The 18494-nt window shown below is 35.0% G+C and overlaps 1 protein-coding gene across 3 annotated transcripts in view; it reads left to right on the forward strand.

The window, feature by feature from the left end:
* The window catches only part of LOC121423067 (neurogenic locus notch homolog protein 2-like), a 69522-nt gene continuing 51028 nt past the window's right edge, over positions 1 to 18494 (forward strand). The window contains exons 1-9 of one of the 3 annotated variants that reach the window (XM_041618342.1): positions 1 to 338; positions 7546 to 7659; positions 9304 to 9645; positions 10116 to 10229; positions 11101 to 11214; positions 11805 to 11915; positions 16283 to 16396; positions 17023 to 17136; positions 18192 to 18305. In XM_041618342.1, coding sequence (XP_041474276.1) covers positions 227 to 338; positions 7546 to 7659; positions 9304 to 9645; positions 10116 to 10229; positions 11101 to 11214; positions 11805 to 11915; positions 16283 to 16396; positions 17023 to 17136; positions 18192 to 18305 — 1249 coding nt within the window. In that variant the 5' untranslated portion in view covers positions 1 to 226. The remainder of the gene's footprint in view (positions 339 to 7545; positions 7660 to 9303; positions 9646 to 10115; positions 10230 to 11100; positions 11215 to 11804; positions 11916 to 16282; positions 16397 to 17022; positions 17137 to 18191; positions 18306 to 18494) is intronic. The other 2 variants (XM_041618344.1, XM_041618343.1) reach the window with 2 other exon arrangements.

Raw genomic sequence — 18494 nt, forward strand, 5'->3', positions numbered from 1 at the left:
ACACACACCCAAGAGGGTTACGCGAAAACTGATAATCAATAAGCGACCTCAGGATTCTGCGTTGGTACGAGAAGAAGCTACTGGACGAATCGCGGGGAAAGCTACCTACATAATCGCGGCGCCACCACCAAACCTGCCACACGTATTACAAAATTAGTTACAAAACGGACAAAGGTGGTTATTTTTGCCTCTTGATCTCTTAGCATCAAGGATTGGTTGATAATTAATGTTATATGGAATATCAGTAGGACGGAAAGGTGAGACGAAGATGGATTCGTACTTGTTCACCCTTCTTGGCCTTTCTCTCGTCTTAACATCAGGAGTGGCTGCGTTGAATGGTAAGAGTCTTTACTTTTCTTACGTGTTTATTTTAGTGTTTATTTACTCTTGCGTGTTAAACTAAAGAATGTTGTTAGAAATATTATTACTAAATTTTGCTGTAGTTGTGAAGTACTATTATATGGGTTATGCATGTATAGGCCTACCTAGCCTTGAGGACTTCGTGATCATATTTTTTCATGATCATAAAAAATATGATCACGGAGTCCTCAAGGCTAAGGCCTACCCAAGATTGACAACATTCCCTTGAGGGGTCATAACATACTTTACAAAACTGGAAGAAAAATACACATTCTGAACATGTGTAGGTATATTGTGAGATTACACGTTAGTTTCAATCTTCGTTTGTTATTTCCTCTTTATTCCTTGTTCATTTTCTGATTGTATGACATTTTGAAGTCAATAAATTGGTATTGAAGTCGAATTCAAAATTAGTGGTTACACAAAAAAGTTATGCGTTTCTGTTAAGTATGCATAACCTCATGTATCATGAAAGACTTCTTATTAATTGGGAACGTTTATAATGCATTAAACGTAAATCAAGCCCAAGACATTTTACAAAAGAAGTGGCAAATCTAAACTGCAAAAGCTTCGGTGTAAACTTAACACCAGCCCGGAATCTATATATGTCCACACCAGGGAAGTATTGAAACAACACCAGTTTGGAATCAAAGCGATGCTGTTTTGATACTAATTGATGTTGTATAAACACCTTTCTGGTTTTAGACCAAAACGAAACTGGTGTTTTTAACTTCTCTGATGTGGACATATATAGATTTCGGGTTGGTGTTAAATCAACACCGATCGAGTTTTTGTAGTGTACACAAGAGCTAATAAGTTACGATGGGTGTTACACTTTCTTGCCTTCAAATTGATACAATTCATTACAAACTACGTGTAACCATGTCCATCAAATACAATTACAAAACAAAAAAATAAAAGCGTCTTGTTAACTACCACTTTTATACCGTATACATGTACTTCATAAACATCATTAAAGGACAAGTCTACCCCATCAAAAACTTGATTTGAATAAAAAGAGAAAAATTCAACAAGCTTAACACTGAAAATTTCATCAAAATCGGATATAAAATAAGAAATTTATGGCATTTTTAAGTTTCGCCTCATTTTACAAAACAGTTATATGCACATCTCGGTCAGTATGCAAATGAAGAACTGGTGACATCATTCACTCACTATTTCTTTTGTATTTTATTATATGAAATATGAAATATTTTTATTTTTCTCGTCATTGACATGTGAAATTAAGTTTCATTCCTCCCTGAACACGTGGAATTCCATTATTTTAACTTTTTGTGCTTCAGGCAAGGAGGTCCTAATCATCAAATTGGTAAAAATTGGAATATTGTATAATTCAAACAATAAAAAACAAAATAAATAGTGAGTGAGTGACATCATCGACTCTCTCATTTGGATGTAACTTGTTTGTTCATATAACTATTTTGTTAAAAATAAGCGAAACTTTGAAATGTCATAACTTATTTTACATCCTGGGCGTTGTGGCGTGCGCCTGTAATCCAAGCTGTGGGGAAGTTACAAATTCATGCAGAGGTTCGAGCCCTGGGCTCCGTAACACAAAGGTTTGCGGTGAATTGCAAATATGAAAGAACCTCACTGATTGGTTCCTGGTCAGTATCTTAAACCAAATGCGCGTGTAACATTGAACTTTATCGGCCAGTCCATTTAGCGATTGATCGCTAATCTTTGTGTTACGCAGCCCTGGTCACGTGTTTCGGATGGTGACGTTAAAGGTCGGTCCCAGACGTAAATAATCATATCTGATTGATACACGTCTGACAAAACTAAAATACACACATACACATCCGATTTTAATGAAATTTTCAGCATTGTGCTTGTCTGATTTTTCTCTATTGATTCAAATCAACATTCTTCTGAGGTGGACTTGACCTTTAAGTTTAATACCAAGTAGACGTATTCACTGGCATCATCTCCTGTATGCTTTGTACGTTATTGTGATCATAACGTAAAGAAATTAGCCAAGCTCTAAACAAACATGTTTATGCCCATTTTGAATATCATGCCTGATAATACTATTAAATGGGCTATTCCACGGTTACTCACGTTACATTTGGAGACACCTTGACTCATACTTGGAGTTGTAACTCCATTATTATTGATAGGAACTAAACATCTCCTTATCACAACAAAGTACACAGTCTGACTATCCTTTGTATAAAAACAAAACTTGGGAAATTCTATTATGCTCCTGGCAAATCTTTGGAATGTGTCGGTTACTCACGTTACATGATTTGGACCAACCTGTGGAATTGCCCAAGTCAGTCTTAATAGACTCTGTATAAATGCAGTTTGTATAACTCATTCAGCAGACATTATCGTTCTTTATTTATTAAGGCAGCGAGTGATGAAATTATGGAAGTAATATTATGATCCAAAACTATACACTTAAATAGTATCCCCTCTTTGCCGAAAACGTTCACCACCTCCCACTGGAGTACATGTTGGTACTCTAAAAAGGAAGTGCTAATTTAGCACTTACAGAACTTGTACATGTATAGTGACTGCACTTTGGAGTGCAGTCACTATACTTCAAATTTGAATTACGAAATCAGCACTGAAGTGCAGTCACTATTACATTAAGCTCCTTAGGCGCTAAATTAGCACTTCATTTTTAGAGTGTATCATCTCACATTTATGGGATGAGGAATAATGATGAAATCAAGATCAAGCATTCAGTGTCACGGATACGAAATTTGTTTGGAAGATACTATGTTAAAAAGTCATAAATGCTCTTGTTCGTCCACTTCCATACTTTTCCCCAAAATTTTGGTCCAATGCGTAAGCCATATAACTTATTATTTATCTGTCCATATTTCTATTCACGTATCGATATGAAGACAATCTAATTTTGACATTTTGACATTCATCTACTATCTCTATATTCTATATGATATATTTATTGGTATTAATCATATCGGTATTAATCAACATGTTTAATAATTATTAATTTATTTAACATACAAAAAAAAACATTTCGAACAATATGTTGGTCACCCTCGATGAGATTGGGGATTATTCGACAATATAGGGGAAGGCGGGGTAAGTTGAGCATAGGGGCAAGTTGAGCCACCAGCCGCAGGCCAATAATGAATGAGTCAGACATTGTGGTGGTGTCATGTATTGCTGACCCATAGCATAACCCCTAACCCCAATTCCAACTTTGAAACAAAAAGTAGTTTTTTAGAGGGAAAACGTGAATTTCAGCCAAAAAAGTAAAAAAGAGTGTGAAATACATAAGTGCTTTATAAACACACACGTCTTTAAATATAATGAAGACATGATAACAACATTATTAGTCCAGGTATGGATCTTCATTCTTGTCGTAGTCTTTTATATGATGGATGCATAATAAATGTGTGGATACAAAATTATCGCACTAAGTTCGGACTGGGGTAAGTTGAGCCAAACAGCATGGGGCAAGTTGAGCCATGGTAATTCCTATGGTAATATATCTTAAAAACAAAAAAAAAACATAAAAATCGATTGAAATGCAGGCTGAAAGGAGCAAATTTACATGACTGCTCTTTTCCTTATACAGGATGTTAGTATTTTTAGAGAATTAGCAAGTGAAAAGACTTTAAACAAAAAATTGACATGCTGGTTCTCCCCCCATACATTTTGTAAATAGTTTTTGTGGCTCAACTTACCCCAGAAGGTGGCTCAAACTTACCCCATATATGGGGCAAGTTGAGCCATTTTACACCGGTTTTTTCAAAGGTCACGATGACTTTCAGTGTTGGGGTAGAAAGTTATATATAGGTGGAAAATATTTCAGAAGAATGAAATTTCAAAGCAAGGTACTTATTTCGACAAGATCATTAATCATATCAATTCTAACATGCAAAAAGCAAAAACTGTCACAACTTACCCCGCCTTCCCCTACATATACATGTAGTATACAAACATATTTTATTAAAAACATGTATCATAACATAACAGGCATAATCATGAATACAATTGGCACAATCGTACAGCAAATTTGACATGTAGACGAAAAAGACGGGCATCAATAATTTGAATTCATTTAAAAGCAGATATTTGAATCCCCCGATTCATTAAATCTTGTGAAAATCTGATGTTTCTCCTTCTTCTGCTATAATCTTCCGAGAGCTCTGCATCCTGTCTCGAAGATGAAGTTTATCTCTGTTTCCTTTTCGTACTGGGTTTCTTTTTTTTTCTCTCTCCCCTTCTTTCTGTTTTCCCCTTTATTTATTTATTTATTTATTTATATATTTATTTATTTATTTATATCTTCTCTTAATTTCCTTTCTATATTGATTTTTCACTCTCTTCCTCTTTCGGTCCCTCTTGCCCCCCCCCCTCAAGCAAGAATTTGACCACACCCGTTCACCAGCAACACCTTATTTTCATTGAACCGCGAATCAAGGATACAAAGGGAGAGTGTTTCTCAAAACTAATCTAGATGTCGGTCACGTGATATCGATTCATTGATTATTCTCCACTCAGTGTAAACCTTGATCATGTTGCTGATATTGAGTTTTGATCTACCACCACCTTATACGTAACCAAAGCATTTGACAATGAGATCCTCGAGATATAAAGGAACTATATGCCAAAGATATCGTGGAAATTGTGTACAAATTTGCCTTATAACGGATTTAGGTTCCCCTTTATTGGGTTTCAAAATTAAATCCCTTTTAGAATGCTACTGTTGAATGAGACGTTACGTAAGAGAATTATTGTCCAAAGACATGGGGGATATAATCTTGAATCAAAACACCACATTTGAATATCACTACTGCTACATGTATACTAGGTGCCACTTCATGATATGCATGGATATCTTCATGGGATATGGAATAAAAAAAAATAGAAAACGTTAAGCATGTAAACTGCGACACATAAAATACACAAAAAACAGAAAAGGAAACATGCAAAACCAAAATATGCATGGTACAAGCAAAAGTCATAGACATTACTTCTTTATGAGATTCATGATGTAGAAATACAATCACAATTACGTCAATATTGTAATTGTTTCTATAAACATTCCCTTTCATCATTTCTTATTCTATCATAATATTTTTGGGGGGTCAAAACTGTGGGTTTTCATCAAATTCTGCTTTCATGTGCTAAAATGCCTGTAACAAAATTGCATATCATTTAGTCGTTGTTAACGCACAACTTTATGAAGCAATTTGAAATTATACAAGCATTACTATGGCCGACGTACCATTAGAAAAACAAAAACTAGAATATATCAGTCACTTGAATAACTGGATCACACGCCTGTCTCGTATTTTATTTGACCGTTATAACAAGTAGCAGGTTTGAAGGACACGTCATATCACGACCAGCAGACCCCACTAACTTCAATATTTATCTACCCTTGCAAGGCGATTTCGAACAATGGAGCAATATTTTCCTTCTTATTTTGAGCGAATTTACATAATCAAAGATATTACTCATAGAAATACCATGTACATTAGGGTCCATGGAAATACATATATATATTTTGCTTTCATTTTGCAATATCCGTTACATCTCTATATACAACACTCCATACAGTTCTTTCACTGTGCCCAGAAAGTTCTCAGGATAACGATTATGATTAAAAATATTCATTTCTAGTTTATGGTAACATACAAAGTACAACATGGGTAAGCTCAATTTCGGTAAACACATTAAACGAAAAAAATGCAAAATGTACATGGTTAGGCTTAGTTTCATACAAAAAATGCATTATGTTGGGTCCAATCCCGTTGACAATGCATCAGCCATCGCTCCCTGTCTGTTTACAAGGCAAATCGATTGAGATAATTAAAAGCGTTAAGCATTACCATGACAACTATGGCCGCGCACCATAATCATCTATATTGCTTGAGCAAGTGCATTATAGTAGTCGCTTCGTACAGAGGACGTGTGATATATTCATCTTTTGTGTTATGAACTCTGTTGAATATTAATCCCCATGAATGTCTACTGCATGTAGTCCTCCAACAAGTGTGTAATATAGAGTAATGGAATAAACGATAACAACAATATTATCCATCTTCTTACCATCTTTTTGAAATGTTCATGTATAATTTTATTATGACATCGATATCTGCCAAATGTTTCTTATATGCGGGTCGATTTTTTATGGATAATTGAATAAATTGATTAATCATCAAAAGAACTTTTTCTGATGCATAATGTATATATATTTTTCAATTACATTTTTACGCAAATCAAGTTAAGATAATGGGCATTGTAGATTTAGAGATATGGACTATATCGGATAATAATTGGCGAACGTAGTGGTGTATGACTTGATGATGATTGTATTAGAGAGGTCTGAATACACACATCTACTCGTAATGAGAATGATAAATGACTTTCTACTCCACGTATCAGTATAATGATCAATGCATCGTTTCATTTTGAATAATGAAACACTGTCGTATTTTCCTCTTATTTCATGATTCCGATGATAACTGCATTTCTGTTGGTTTCTATGGCATTTCCAATTATTCACAAATAGGGGTGGGGCCGGGGATCGAGGGGTAATAGAATTGCTATTGGATAGGCACTACCGTGGCATTTCATATTCTCTATATCAGAATTCATATGGAGATTTTATATTCACACGATACTGGAGCGCGATAAATCAAACCTTCAACGCTGAATGTTACGTACTGAATGTATTGAAATTGCTATCGTTTTTCGTTTTTTTTGTCGTCAAGCTCAAGGTACATGTGCATGCATATAAAAGCCGAGAACATGTAGATTCAAACACTGTGGTCTTTAATTATTCTACGTACATACATGTACATTTTTAATTTTGCTATAATGTTATTCCCTTTTTCTAGTTGCTATTATCAATTCATCTACCATTATGTTTTGATTATTGTAAACAGGTTCAGTTTTAGTCATTTGAACTCTGAAAAAAAAGAATTTTTGGTTTTAAACCAGACAGATAGAATACAAAAATATATTATTAATAAAGTGAATAGCGCATGATTCCTGAGTATATAACTTTTGTATTATGCAATAAATTGTCTGCACAAAAACGTCTGTCATGCATTGGAATACCAATTACTGAATATTCAGTTCGCGACCAATTCTTTCCATTTAACCGGCACAGATTGTTTATGAAATCATTACCTTTTTTCTTTCATTTTTTTTTATTTTAACCATCTATAGAGTGTGACAGTGGACCTTGTCAGAATGGAGCAGTATGCCGAGATGGGTTGGAAGGCTCATACACGTGTGAATGTGCACAGAATTTTCATGGCACCAATTGTGAACGACCATTGCGTAAGTAATTCAGTGGGAAAGTTCCTTTAAAGTGGTGTTCCGCGTTAAAAATGACTATATCTTGATTGAATAAATAAAGTAAATTCACTGAACAAGTGCTGATAGTCACAACGAAATCTGATAAATACCAATGAGTTTTAAAGTTTAGCAAAAATATTTGAGGACATGCAGTTTTCGCAAGTTGCCATGAATATTGACTGATGATATCATATCCCCGCTTTCTTTTCCGTTACGTTTCTACATGAAATCACAACCACTGCATATTTTCATACATGTGCATGTGACATATCTCCCTTATGATAATAATAATGATAATAACGGCAATAATAATAATGATTATAATAATATGCATCAAGCATTCACAGAATTCCTTTCTTGCCAAAGGACGCGAGTGCTGCGATGGGATTTGAACCCCGGACCTTGTGATTCAAAGTCCAAAAGGCTTATTACCTCTACAAGTAAAACATAAGTTGCAGCAATGAATATGTAATGCATTCAATTAGTTTTCAATCCATTTTTTACATGTATTTTTTGGGAGGACAAACGTTGAATAAACATAATTTCAAACAATAAAATATGTTAAAAGAGCAAGTGGAGATATGACATTACAGTGTCAATTTTCTCAATGAATATTCATGACGCATGCATAGAACTGTTTCACCGAAATAATGCAAATCTTAAATATATAATGATCAGATTCATTGTCCGATTTTGATAAGATTTTCAGTGTTTTGTTTGTCTGATTTTTTTAATCTGTTCAAATCATTTAATTCTTATCCCGGAGTACCTCCTTTAAGTCAAATAAGACAAAGCATACCTGTTTACCACACATTCATTGAGGGACTGCACAGTGTTTGTTTATTCTATTGACGAATAATTTGATTACTCGATACAGTTTTATGTAGATGTAGGTCTTTGATTCGATAATGGATTTTATCTATTGTATTTAAGAAGTAGTAGTGATTGAGACAGTAGTTTGAACTCGAATGGGGTGTTGCAAGAAGTCTGCAATTGATCGAAAGACAATTTTAGAACCATAAATCCATCGAAAGTCACCCTGCTCATTGCAAATTTGCAGTTTATAGATGGTCTGATTTTTAATTTACAAGTGTAAAATGATTGGCTTTTGATGAAATGGGTATCTAAAATTTGCAATTGATAGCAATTCTTTTTGGCAACGTCCCTTATAAAGCTAGATTAGTTAACAACAACTTGTTGTGTAAGTTTCACCAAATAATTGAGAAAAAAAACAACTTTCATTTATTTCCAATGAGACAACATTTTCCCATTATTTTACTAAATAATATATTCATGTTCTATTTGAACCCAATATCTGTTATTCTTTACATTAGCCGCAGTTCCGGCATGTCTATAGTAATAAGGACTGATATATTTTGCTTCATGAATTCAACGAATGAAAGAAGACCATCATGTATACATGTCACTTTATGATAGGTGGGAATGGTACACTAGCCTAATTTGATTCACAGTCTTTAGAATATAACTTAGACCGAAATCTAGATCCACTTTGGTATTTTTTTTATCTATCAATGTGAAACCAGGATAAGCACGTACATTTTGTGCTATTTCTTAAAAAAGGAGATTGTTTATACCAACCCTCTTCTTATTTTACACATGTTATAGTTCAGGAGTGTGGGACCAACATCTACGACCAGGTAGGCACTTTCCAGAGCCCGAATTATCCTTCGAATTACGGACCACGACAGGAATGCTTCTATCTTATCCGGAGCCACGGAGCGCACATCATGAACTTCACGATCGAAGACTTCAGCACCGAGCTCAAGAAAGACCTGCTTGAGTACGGCTTTGGGGACACCGTTGATATCAACAATGCAGAAGGGGTCTATCAGGGTACCCTTAATTCGTTACCTGTGGTCATCTCTGTCGCTGGGTCATCGGCCTGGTTTCTCTTCTCATCGGATCGTAACGTCCAGATGAGAGGATTTAGCATTTCCGTCAGCGCAGGTAACAATTAATAGAAATATCTTTTAGTAGCTCCCATTTGCAAAATGTTTGTAAAAAATCATATCACTTTATTGACCATCTGGGCAACCATTGATCAAAATAAGATATACTCCTCCTGGGGCCCGTTTGATAAATGACTCGTAACTGTTTTAACTTTTCCATAATAGCAACTTCCATGGTAACAGGGCTCAGCAGCAAATCAGAATCAAGGTTACCATGGTAGTTGCATAATGACAAAGCTACAACACTTGCTTTCGTTTTAAACAAATGAAAACTAGAAATGACACATAAATGATTACAACATACGAACAAAACATTAAAAGTCAAATAAACTGCAATTGTGTCACAATGGTGGATATACTGATCAGTGAGTTTGATATGTGGGAAGAATATGATAGCAGAAAACATTAACTCTTCTCACTGATATTACATTAACAATTTTTTCATTCCACAATACCTTACTCTTTCAGATGGTGATGATTGTCTGAGTGCTCCGTGTATCAACGGAGGAACGTGCGTGGATGCCATACGAAGCTATTCTTGTAACTGTGCTCCTGGGTTCACTGGATTTAACTGCGAGACAGGTTTGTCAAGAAATCATTATGTCATTCCCTCTCACTTAATCAAGATCATGCTCCTCAACATAATTATTATCTATAGGCGCCATGACTAGAGAGGGAGATTTTACGGTGAAAATGGGAAAATTGTTAGGTCTCCTTGCTAAAATCAAATGACATGAACAAAAAATTGAGGGGCCTTTTAACATCTTTGGTTTAAGTTCGTTTTGAATTTCGCTGCGTTGTGTATTCATGTCTGAATTGCAATATATATATTTTTAGGTATTGATATTTAGTCCATACTACTTCATTTGAGTATTCGTCGTATCATAACTGCAAGAATATCTCACTTCTTTGTACATTTATTTTTATGACTTGAAATGACAAAAATGCGGGAGCGATGTCGTTCTTGGCCGTACTGGTTTTCACGACATTTTCCGGACAAAGTGGCGTTTGTTCTTCGAATACAACGCTTGATACGGATCCCGACTATGCTGCAAGGAATATCTGCCATGAATACCTATGCTAGATTTAGTTTTATCTTGGGTGGACTTATCGATTTGATTTTTTTGTATAGACCACAGTTCCCGCTGACAGAATTAAACCCAAATCTTCCAATAGTGTCGTCTGGTGAGTGTTACAGTTACCAGAGAAACACACAGCCAATCAAAATGAAGGAAAGTTGTCAGATCCGTGGAGCGTTTCATGAAAAGAAAAAAAAAATGGTGATGAAACGCTCCCCCTGATCTGTCGAGAAGTTCATATACAACACAAATATTTTTAACACCCTTACCAGGCGATGATCTAAATGTGTCCTTTTGTATGTCGCCTATGTAGGATTCACTTAATAAATTTAGTGAAGTAATTCCGCAATTTATCTTTGTATTTTCTCCTGAAGATATCAACGAATGTGCAAGCAATCCATGTCTGAACGGTGGTACCTGTATAGATGGCGTCAACAGCTATTTGTGTAACTGTGCCTCAGGTTGGACTGGGCCGACTTGCCTGATCAGTAAGATATATTTTCAAATTTTTTCCTAACATCATTATAAAACAAACATAGGACAATATAAATAAAATAAGATTAATTATAGATACAATGCGCTCATTTTCTTTCACAAGGAGTCGAGAATAAACAATAAAGTAACTTTTGAGGTTTCTATGGCGAAGAAATAAATGTAGATGCTTCACGGTAAACGGTGGATTCTATTTTGTCAGAAGATGACAAAAATTTTTTTGTAGAAACGTCGAGTTTGGGTGGTAATTTCCGGGACCACACTCATGCTCGCGAGAGGATACATGGTGTACCGTGAACTCCACACACGGATAAATTTATAATGCATTTCTTTCAGAGTAATATTGATGTATTAGCACAGTCTCAACACTCAGGAATTGATTTGTTTATAATTAACAGTTGCATTATGTACTCATTGATTTATTGATTGATTGTATGGTTTCAAGTCCATTCACTCGTATTTTTACTAGTATTTCAGAGTTGGGCTAGTACAAACTGCGTATCAGACTTACCTTGAATTTCCTTAAGGTAAATCAATTATTCAAGTTTTCATGGTCGTAGCATTATTCCACATTTCACCCCTGTAGATGTCGACGAATGTGCCAGTAATCCATGTCAAAATGGCATCTGTACCGACGGGATAAACCGCTATGACTGTACCTGTGATTCTGGATGGGCTGGTACGAACTGTGATATTGGTAAGTACAAGTACTGATTGACAAGTTCACTGTAAATTTATTCATTCGGTCATTTGTAAAGGTGCTGTGGCCCTGTGAATGAGTCTCCGGACTTTGAACTACAAGGTCCGGGGTTCGAATTCCACCGCGGCACTGGCATTCTTTGGCAAGACGTTTAGCTGTATAATTTCCACTCTCTACTCCATAGGAACCCGGTAGGATAGAATTCCTAGAATGCTCGAGTACCTTATCAGGATAGCCGTGCTAAAGCCGGGGTAATAATATGCAGCGCTTAGATATATTGTACTAAGCGCTTTATAAATGTTGCACCTTATTATCATACTGGTTATTGTTATTCAGCATATAAAATGAATATCACCGTTGAGTGTCTGGGAAGCAAAGAGCAAATCAATCGATCTTTGGAGTTCCATCAACCACAATACTGCCCAACTTTGGCAAAAGGAAGCCAGTGACACATCGGTCTAATTTGAGTTATTTGTTGTTTCTGAAACACCCTTTGTATGTCGCACGTTGAGGCAAAATTTTGGGAAGATATCATTGTTCTATGGAAAGAAATTGAAGGAAATATGCTGTTAAATTGCATGGCGAACACACATTGCTCATTTACAACGAAATACTTTTGTAACTTGCTTCCTTTTGCCAAAGTACGGCAGAATAGATACCATTTGCAACTTCCGCATTCAAGAATAAACAATTAATGATTGTTAAAATCATATTCGACTGAATATATTCAATTAAAATGTTAGTTATTTCTCTTAGCTTTAGTCTTCAAACACAAATCATGCCGAGGGCGGAGCGATGGAAGAGGGGGGGGGGGGGGGGTGGAAGTAGACTCCAAACAATGAGCAGCCACATCGCACAGCATGAATGAATCTAGTCTCCTTCTAAAGACTGCGTTATGCAAGCGAAAACCAGGGGTATGTTCCTCTAGACTATCTTACCTTATAGCGACATGGCTCATAACGGGATCGATTCCAAGGTGTAGGCCTAATCATTTTCTAACCGTTCTATGAACCCTTGCCTCTATGAACAGGATTGTACCGTACTTTCTCCAACTCGTCTAGCTCGTTTAACTCGTCTAGCTCGTTTAACTCGTCGAGCTCGTTTAACTCGTCGAGCTCGTCTAACTCGTCTGGTATGTCATCTCAATGCAAAAGTTTGTTATTTTACGAAAAAAAAATAATGATAAGATACAGGTGCTGGATTCTACGGGGATGTAATATGGAATAACATTGTATCATATGAAATACGCATTTCCTTTCCCAAATATATTACTTTCCTTATCCCAGATATGTTGTTTTCTTTACCCCAAATATATTACTTTCCTTATCCCAGATATGTTTTTTTTATCCCAAATATATTTATTTATTTATTTATTTATTTATATTATTCATTTTGCTTTATTTATTTTATACTTCAGGGTAGGCCTGTTCAGTTCTTAAAATTGCTTTACAAAGGCGCCCTGCAGTTTAAAATACATGTCAAGATAACTATAAAATATATCATCAAAAAAAATCAACGTCAAAAAAACAAAATACAAACTATTTAACATCAGAAACAATTAACATAAAAAAAATTTAGAGTGGGAAGTGTCAATTTAAACATACAACTACATAGCATTGTATAATCAATGGAATGTTATTTTGCTCTTCATCAATTCAAATGAAAGGCTTTGCATATTTTTTTAAAAACTAACAAGGAGATACAGGCTTGTAAATTTGAAAGAAGTGCATTAAATAATTTGGGTCCGAAATATGCGAAAGATTTTCTTTTACATTCAGTTCTAGCTTTGGGAAGCTGAAGGGGTCATCGCAAAGAAAACCTTTCCTTATCCCAGATATGTTGTTTTCCTTATTCCAAATATGTTACTTTCCTTATCCCAGATATGTTGTTTTTTTATTTCAAATATGTTACTTTCCTTATCCCGTATATGTTGCTTTCCTTATTACATATATGTTACTTTCCTTATCCCAGATATGTTGTTTTTCTTATTCCAAATATGTTACTTTCCTTAACCCAGATGTGTTGTTTTCCTTATCCCAAATGTGGAACTTTCCTTATCCCAGATATGTTGTTTTTCTTATTCCAAATGTGGAACTTTCCTTAACCCAGATGTGTTTTTTTCCTTATCCCAAATATGTTACTTTCCTTATCTCAGATATGTTGTTTTCCTTATTCCAAATATGTTACTTTCCTTATCCCAAATATGTTTTCCTTATCCAGATATGTTACTTTCCTTATCCCAGATATGGTGTTTTCATTATCCCAAATATGTTACTTTCCTTATCCCAGATATGGTGTTTTCATTATCCCAAATATGTTACTTTCCTTATCCCAGATATGGTGTTTTCATTATCCCAAATATGTTACTTTCCTTATCCCAAATATGTTAATTTCCTCTATGATCGTGTTGACCTAGTGGTACTGTCCAATCATTTTATAATTACCAACGAATCCCTGGTATTAATTTTATAGAGGTTTCCATTTTCCATCAGCTGGTTTCCCAAATATAAGAGACTAGAGAGGTATATCATATATTTCCTATTCTAAGTTTATGGTTTTTACTAAAAACAAATTGTTTTAATCAAAGTCAATCCCTATTCCTTTGATCTGGTTCAGTATAGATATTTATAAGTGGAGGATAAATTGCGAAATCAAAGTTCTGTATGTCGCCTATATCTTGAAGGAAGAGCAATACTTGACGGTTCTGTGGTTATACTAAGAAAGATTCGGGATTATGGAATTCTTATTCCCTTTCTTATTATGCCGGTGATTTAATACAAGCCCTTGAGGGCCTTTAGCAAAATTACACGCTCGAGGTACCCTTGAAACAGTTCTAACATGCTCAGGTTGTAGCCGAGGGCGTTCGGACTGTTTCAAAGGTAACGAGTGTAGTCTAATGCGGGAGCAGAATGATGTGCATTATTTGTTTTATAAGATAGTAACTTGGATCCTCATAAACCGATAGACATAATTATAACGACTTATCATAAACCATCTTCATTTCAAACCATGGCCGTTCAATAGATAAATAGATAGATAAATGGTTTATCACTGAAAATCAATACATCATCGGGCTAAAGCCGAATTGAGATGTATTCGCATGGTATTTATGACACAATAAATGTTCAAGCAATAACACAGATAATTACAAAATGACAATTGAACGAGTCATTAGTACCAGTCACGTGCAATTTTTTTTGCTAAAATTGTTAACTTATCATTTGATCGATTGGCCCACTAGTTTGAATTTCAATTGAATTGAATTTAATTTGTAAAGGATCCAATCACTATTTTATAAATTTGTAGGTATTACGACACGGGGCTGTTTTTCTACTTCTCTTACCCCTTTTAAATGGGAAAGGAGAAAACTAATTATTACAATCGTCTTGTAAATATTTGATTCCGGGATAACGCTGAAATATGGAAATCAGGGGGGCGTTTCATCAATATTTTCGTCCGACAAGTTGTCAGATCTGACAACTTTCCTCGATTCTGATTGGTTGAGAAGCACTGTTACTAAAGTAACTGTCGGATAAAACAGGACTTGTCGGATAAAACGCCCGACAAGTCCTTTCATGAAACGCTCCCCTGATCCATTTTTATGTACTTTCTCGGGAATAAGATTTTTCCTTATTTTCAGCTGGTATGAAACGGGATGTTAATTAATGTGATGACGTGAGATTTGTCTCAATAATCAATTTGAATGCATAAACATGCACCAGTTTTAGAGCGATTTGCATCCAATGGCGCCATGAGTATCTCATGGAAAATTATGATTTATAGCTGGATGAAAAAAAGGAGTGAAAGAGAAATTTCCATTATTTGCATGAAAAATCAGAAGGTTGAACTTATGATGATATTCTCACGTCCGTTCACAAATAAAATATCCTTTCTTTGTGAGTTCTCTTTTTCCTTTTCCGATATATCTGTAAATTTTCTTCTGAATATCAATAAGACAATACCTTTCGTTTTACCTTTTTATTTTACCATGTCCTCTACAACCAACTGATCCATGTTTTATTAGATAAATCACAAGTATGTATATCAAATCATTGATGTCCTGTTATAACCTTTCAGACGGAATGCGATATCCTTTTCACATGCTTCGGTTGGAATTTTCTAAAGTGTTTTCGTACTATCGTCTTCTATTAAAATGCACCTTCGTAAATTTGAGTATCGTAATATAGAACAGGACTCAGTGCGATAAACCTCTTGGTGTTAGTATGTACGTGTCAGCCTCCTTGTACAGCCAACGGTTAAATAAGGAACAATGAATAAAACAACAAAGCAGTGACGGTAATGATCGCACTCACGAAGGTCAATCATTGATATATTTTCGTGGGCATCTGCTTCTTTATTTTCAGATATCGACGAGTGTGCCAGCAGCCCCTGTTTTAACGGAGGAACTTGTATCGATGGAGTGGATGGTTTCAACTGTACATGTGCATCAGGATGGGAAGGGAATGTCTGTCAAATCAGTAAGAATTGCTCAGACTTCTAATGCTTTTAGTTCATTCTTTCATAAGGATCTCGCTAAATACTCAATTAAATTGTATTGTGCAATTTCCACCAAATTTTAAAAATTGTATCCAGACTGTATTTTGTTACCATGCTTGAAATAATAGTTCATCCACACCCCTTGTTGACCCTTTTGCATAGTATTTGCAGCTACAAATCCGAATTATTTTGTTTTTTAAATCCTCCACTTCTTCCTTGCTATTAATTAATTGATTTATCTAATATTTTTATAATGACATCATTCTGTATCAATTAATTTTCACGTGATATTTTTAATTTACATCTATGTTAATGAGCAGTTATGTTTGATACTTGTAAACAGTACTACATGTGTAAGGTGATATGCTTCCGAGCAACAGCTAATATGTGCGTTTGACATTCCTGACCAGCATGTACATGTAGAACTGCTTAATTCCCTTCTGTTTGTTTATGCCATGTAAAATTGATTTATGTTTGTATCATGTGTCTTTTGATTCGGTAAAATAAATATATAAATAAAAAAAAAACAAGATAAGATATAATAAGATTTATTGGATGATCTTGTCCTTAAGTTGCTGACCTCTTTATTCCTAACATTTCTTTATAGATTCGGATGAATGTACTAGCATTCCTTGTCAGAATGGAGGATCCTGCATTGATCAGATCAATTCATACATCTGCGCATGCTCCCCGGGCTGGGCTGGCGATAATTGTGAAATAAGTGAGTGTAGAGTTGAGTAATGTCATCTCAGAGATGGTATTATCCAGGCAACGATCTCATGCAAATCGCTCCTATCATCACATGCTGATAAACATATCATATTCATTTTAACCATGTCTTTTCATATCATCTTATCATGCAATCATTATAGGGCTTATAGCACTCAGGAATAAATCTAGTACCATATCTCTCACGCTAAATAGTATCTTGCACCATTTGGGATAAAAGACTCTAATTAAAAATGTATATATTAAGTCATCTCGCTTTCATATGACTGCAGATTTGTATCGATTCGCTTTCGACTATTTTAATCATTGGTATTATTATTATTATCATATTTGCATTGCATTTACAAGGGATGAATGTAAAAATGAACTAACAATGTAGCCTGTTTTCGAATCCGCTTTAACAAAGGAAATCTGTTCGAATTCCAGTAGTGCATATACTATGGATGTTTCGTTGTATTTTGACAAACGCGTGAAATATACCTAAATGAAGACGTTTAAATGGAAAATGACCAATTTTTTTCATTCTTTGAATAAAGAAAAGTCAGGTCGTTCAAAGACTGCATCAATCGTACAATTGCAAAATAGTTTTTACGTTACATTGGTTTCATTCAGATTTGTGAAAGAGACCTCTATGAAACTTACTATTGATGCTTAGCATTATAAGAAACAATTTGAAGCATTCCTAATCATTTTGAATTTTAATCAAAATTCTGATTTGAATTTCGTCGAATAAAGCGGAATATACAATAAAGTACGTTGCATAAATGTGTCACGGATAAAACGTTTCCTTTGTTAAGCGCGATTGTAGATACAGTGTCATGTTTGATCTGGGGAGCGTTTCATGAAAATGTTTGTCAGTGATATTCACTCACTAATGTCTTTTCAACCAATCACATACAAAGATTTGCAGTAGCTTTTAACATTAGACGATGGAAATCATTGACAACATATTTAATGAAATGCTTCCCTGAAGCAGTGGAAGATGCGTGGGTAGGCCTACTAATCTGTTAAAATATATATGCATAAATCGTTTACTTCCCATATTAGATGTAGATGAGTGCACATCATTCCCTTGTCAGAACAGTGGCCAGTGCATTGATCTAGTCAATTCTTACCGGTGTGTATGCGCTTCTGGATGGACCGGTGTCACGTGTCTTATTGGTGAGTAACCAATTATATCAATCCGTTCATTTCATGCAGAGTAATTAATGTCATTGATTGCCATAGTTTAGCCGCTATTTTTTTTATTGGACGTTTCTTTAATGGCTCTTAAAACTTATTTTAAAATGAACCTCAATTCAACAACGTGAACGCAGTAACCTATTTTTTTTCTTTTCTTTATTTTCTGAA

This window comes from Lytechinus variegatus, chromosome 10, assembly GCF_018143015.1.
Source record: "Lytechinus variegatus isolate NC3 chromosome 10, Lvar_3.0, whole genome shotgun sequence".
Classification (NCBI taxonomy): domain Eukaryota; kingdom Metazoa; phylum Echinodermata; class Echinoidea; order Temnopleuroida; family Toxopneustidae; genus Lytechinus; species Lytechinus variegatus.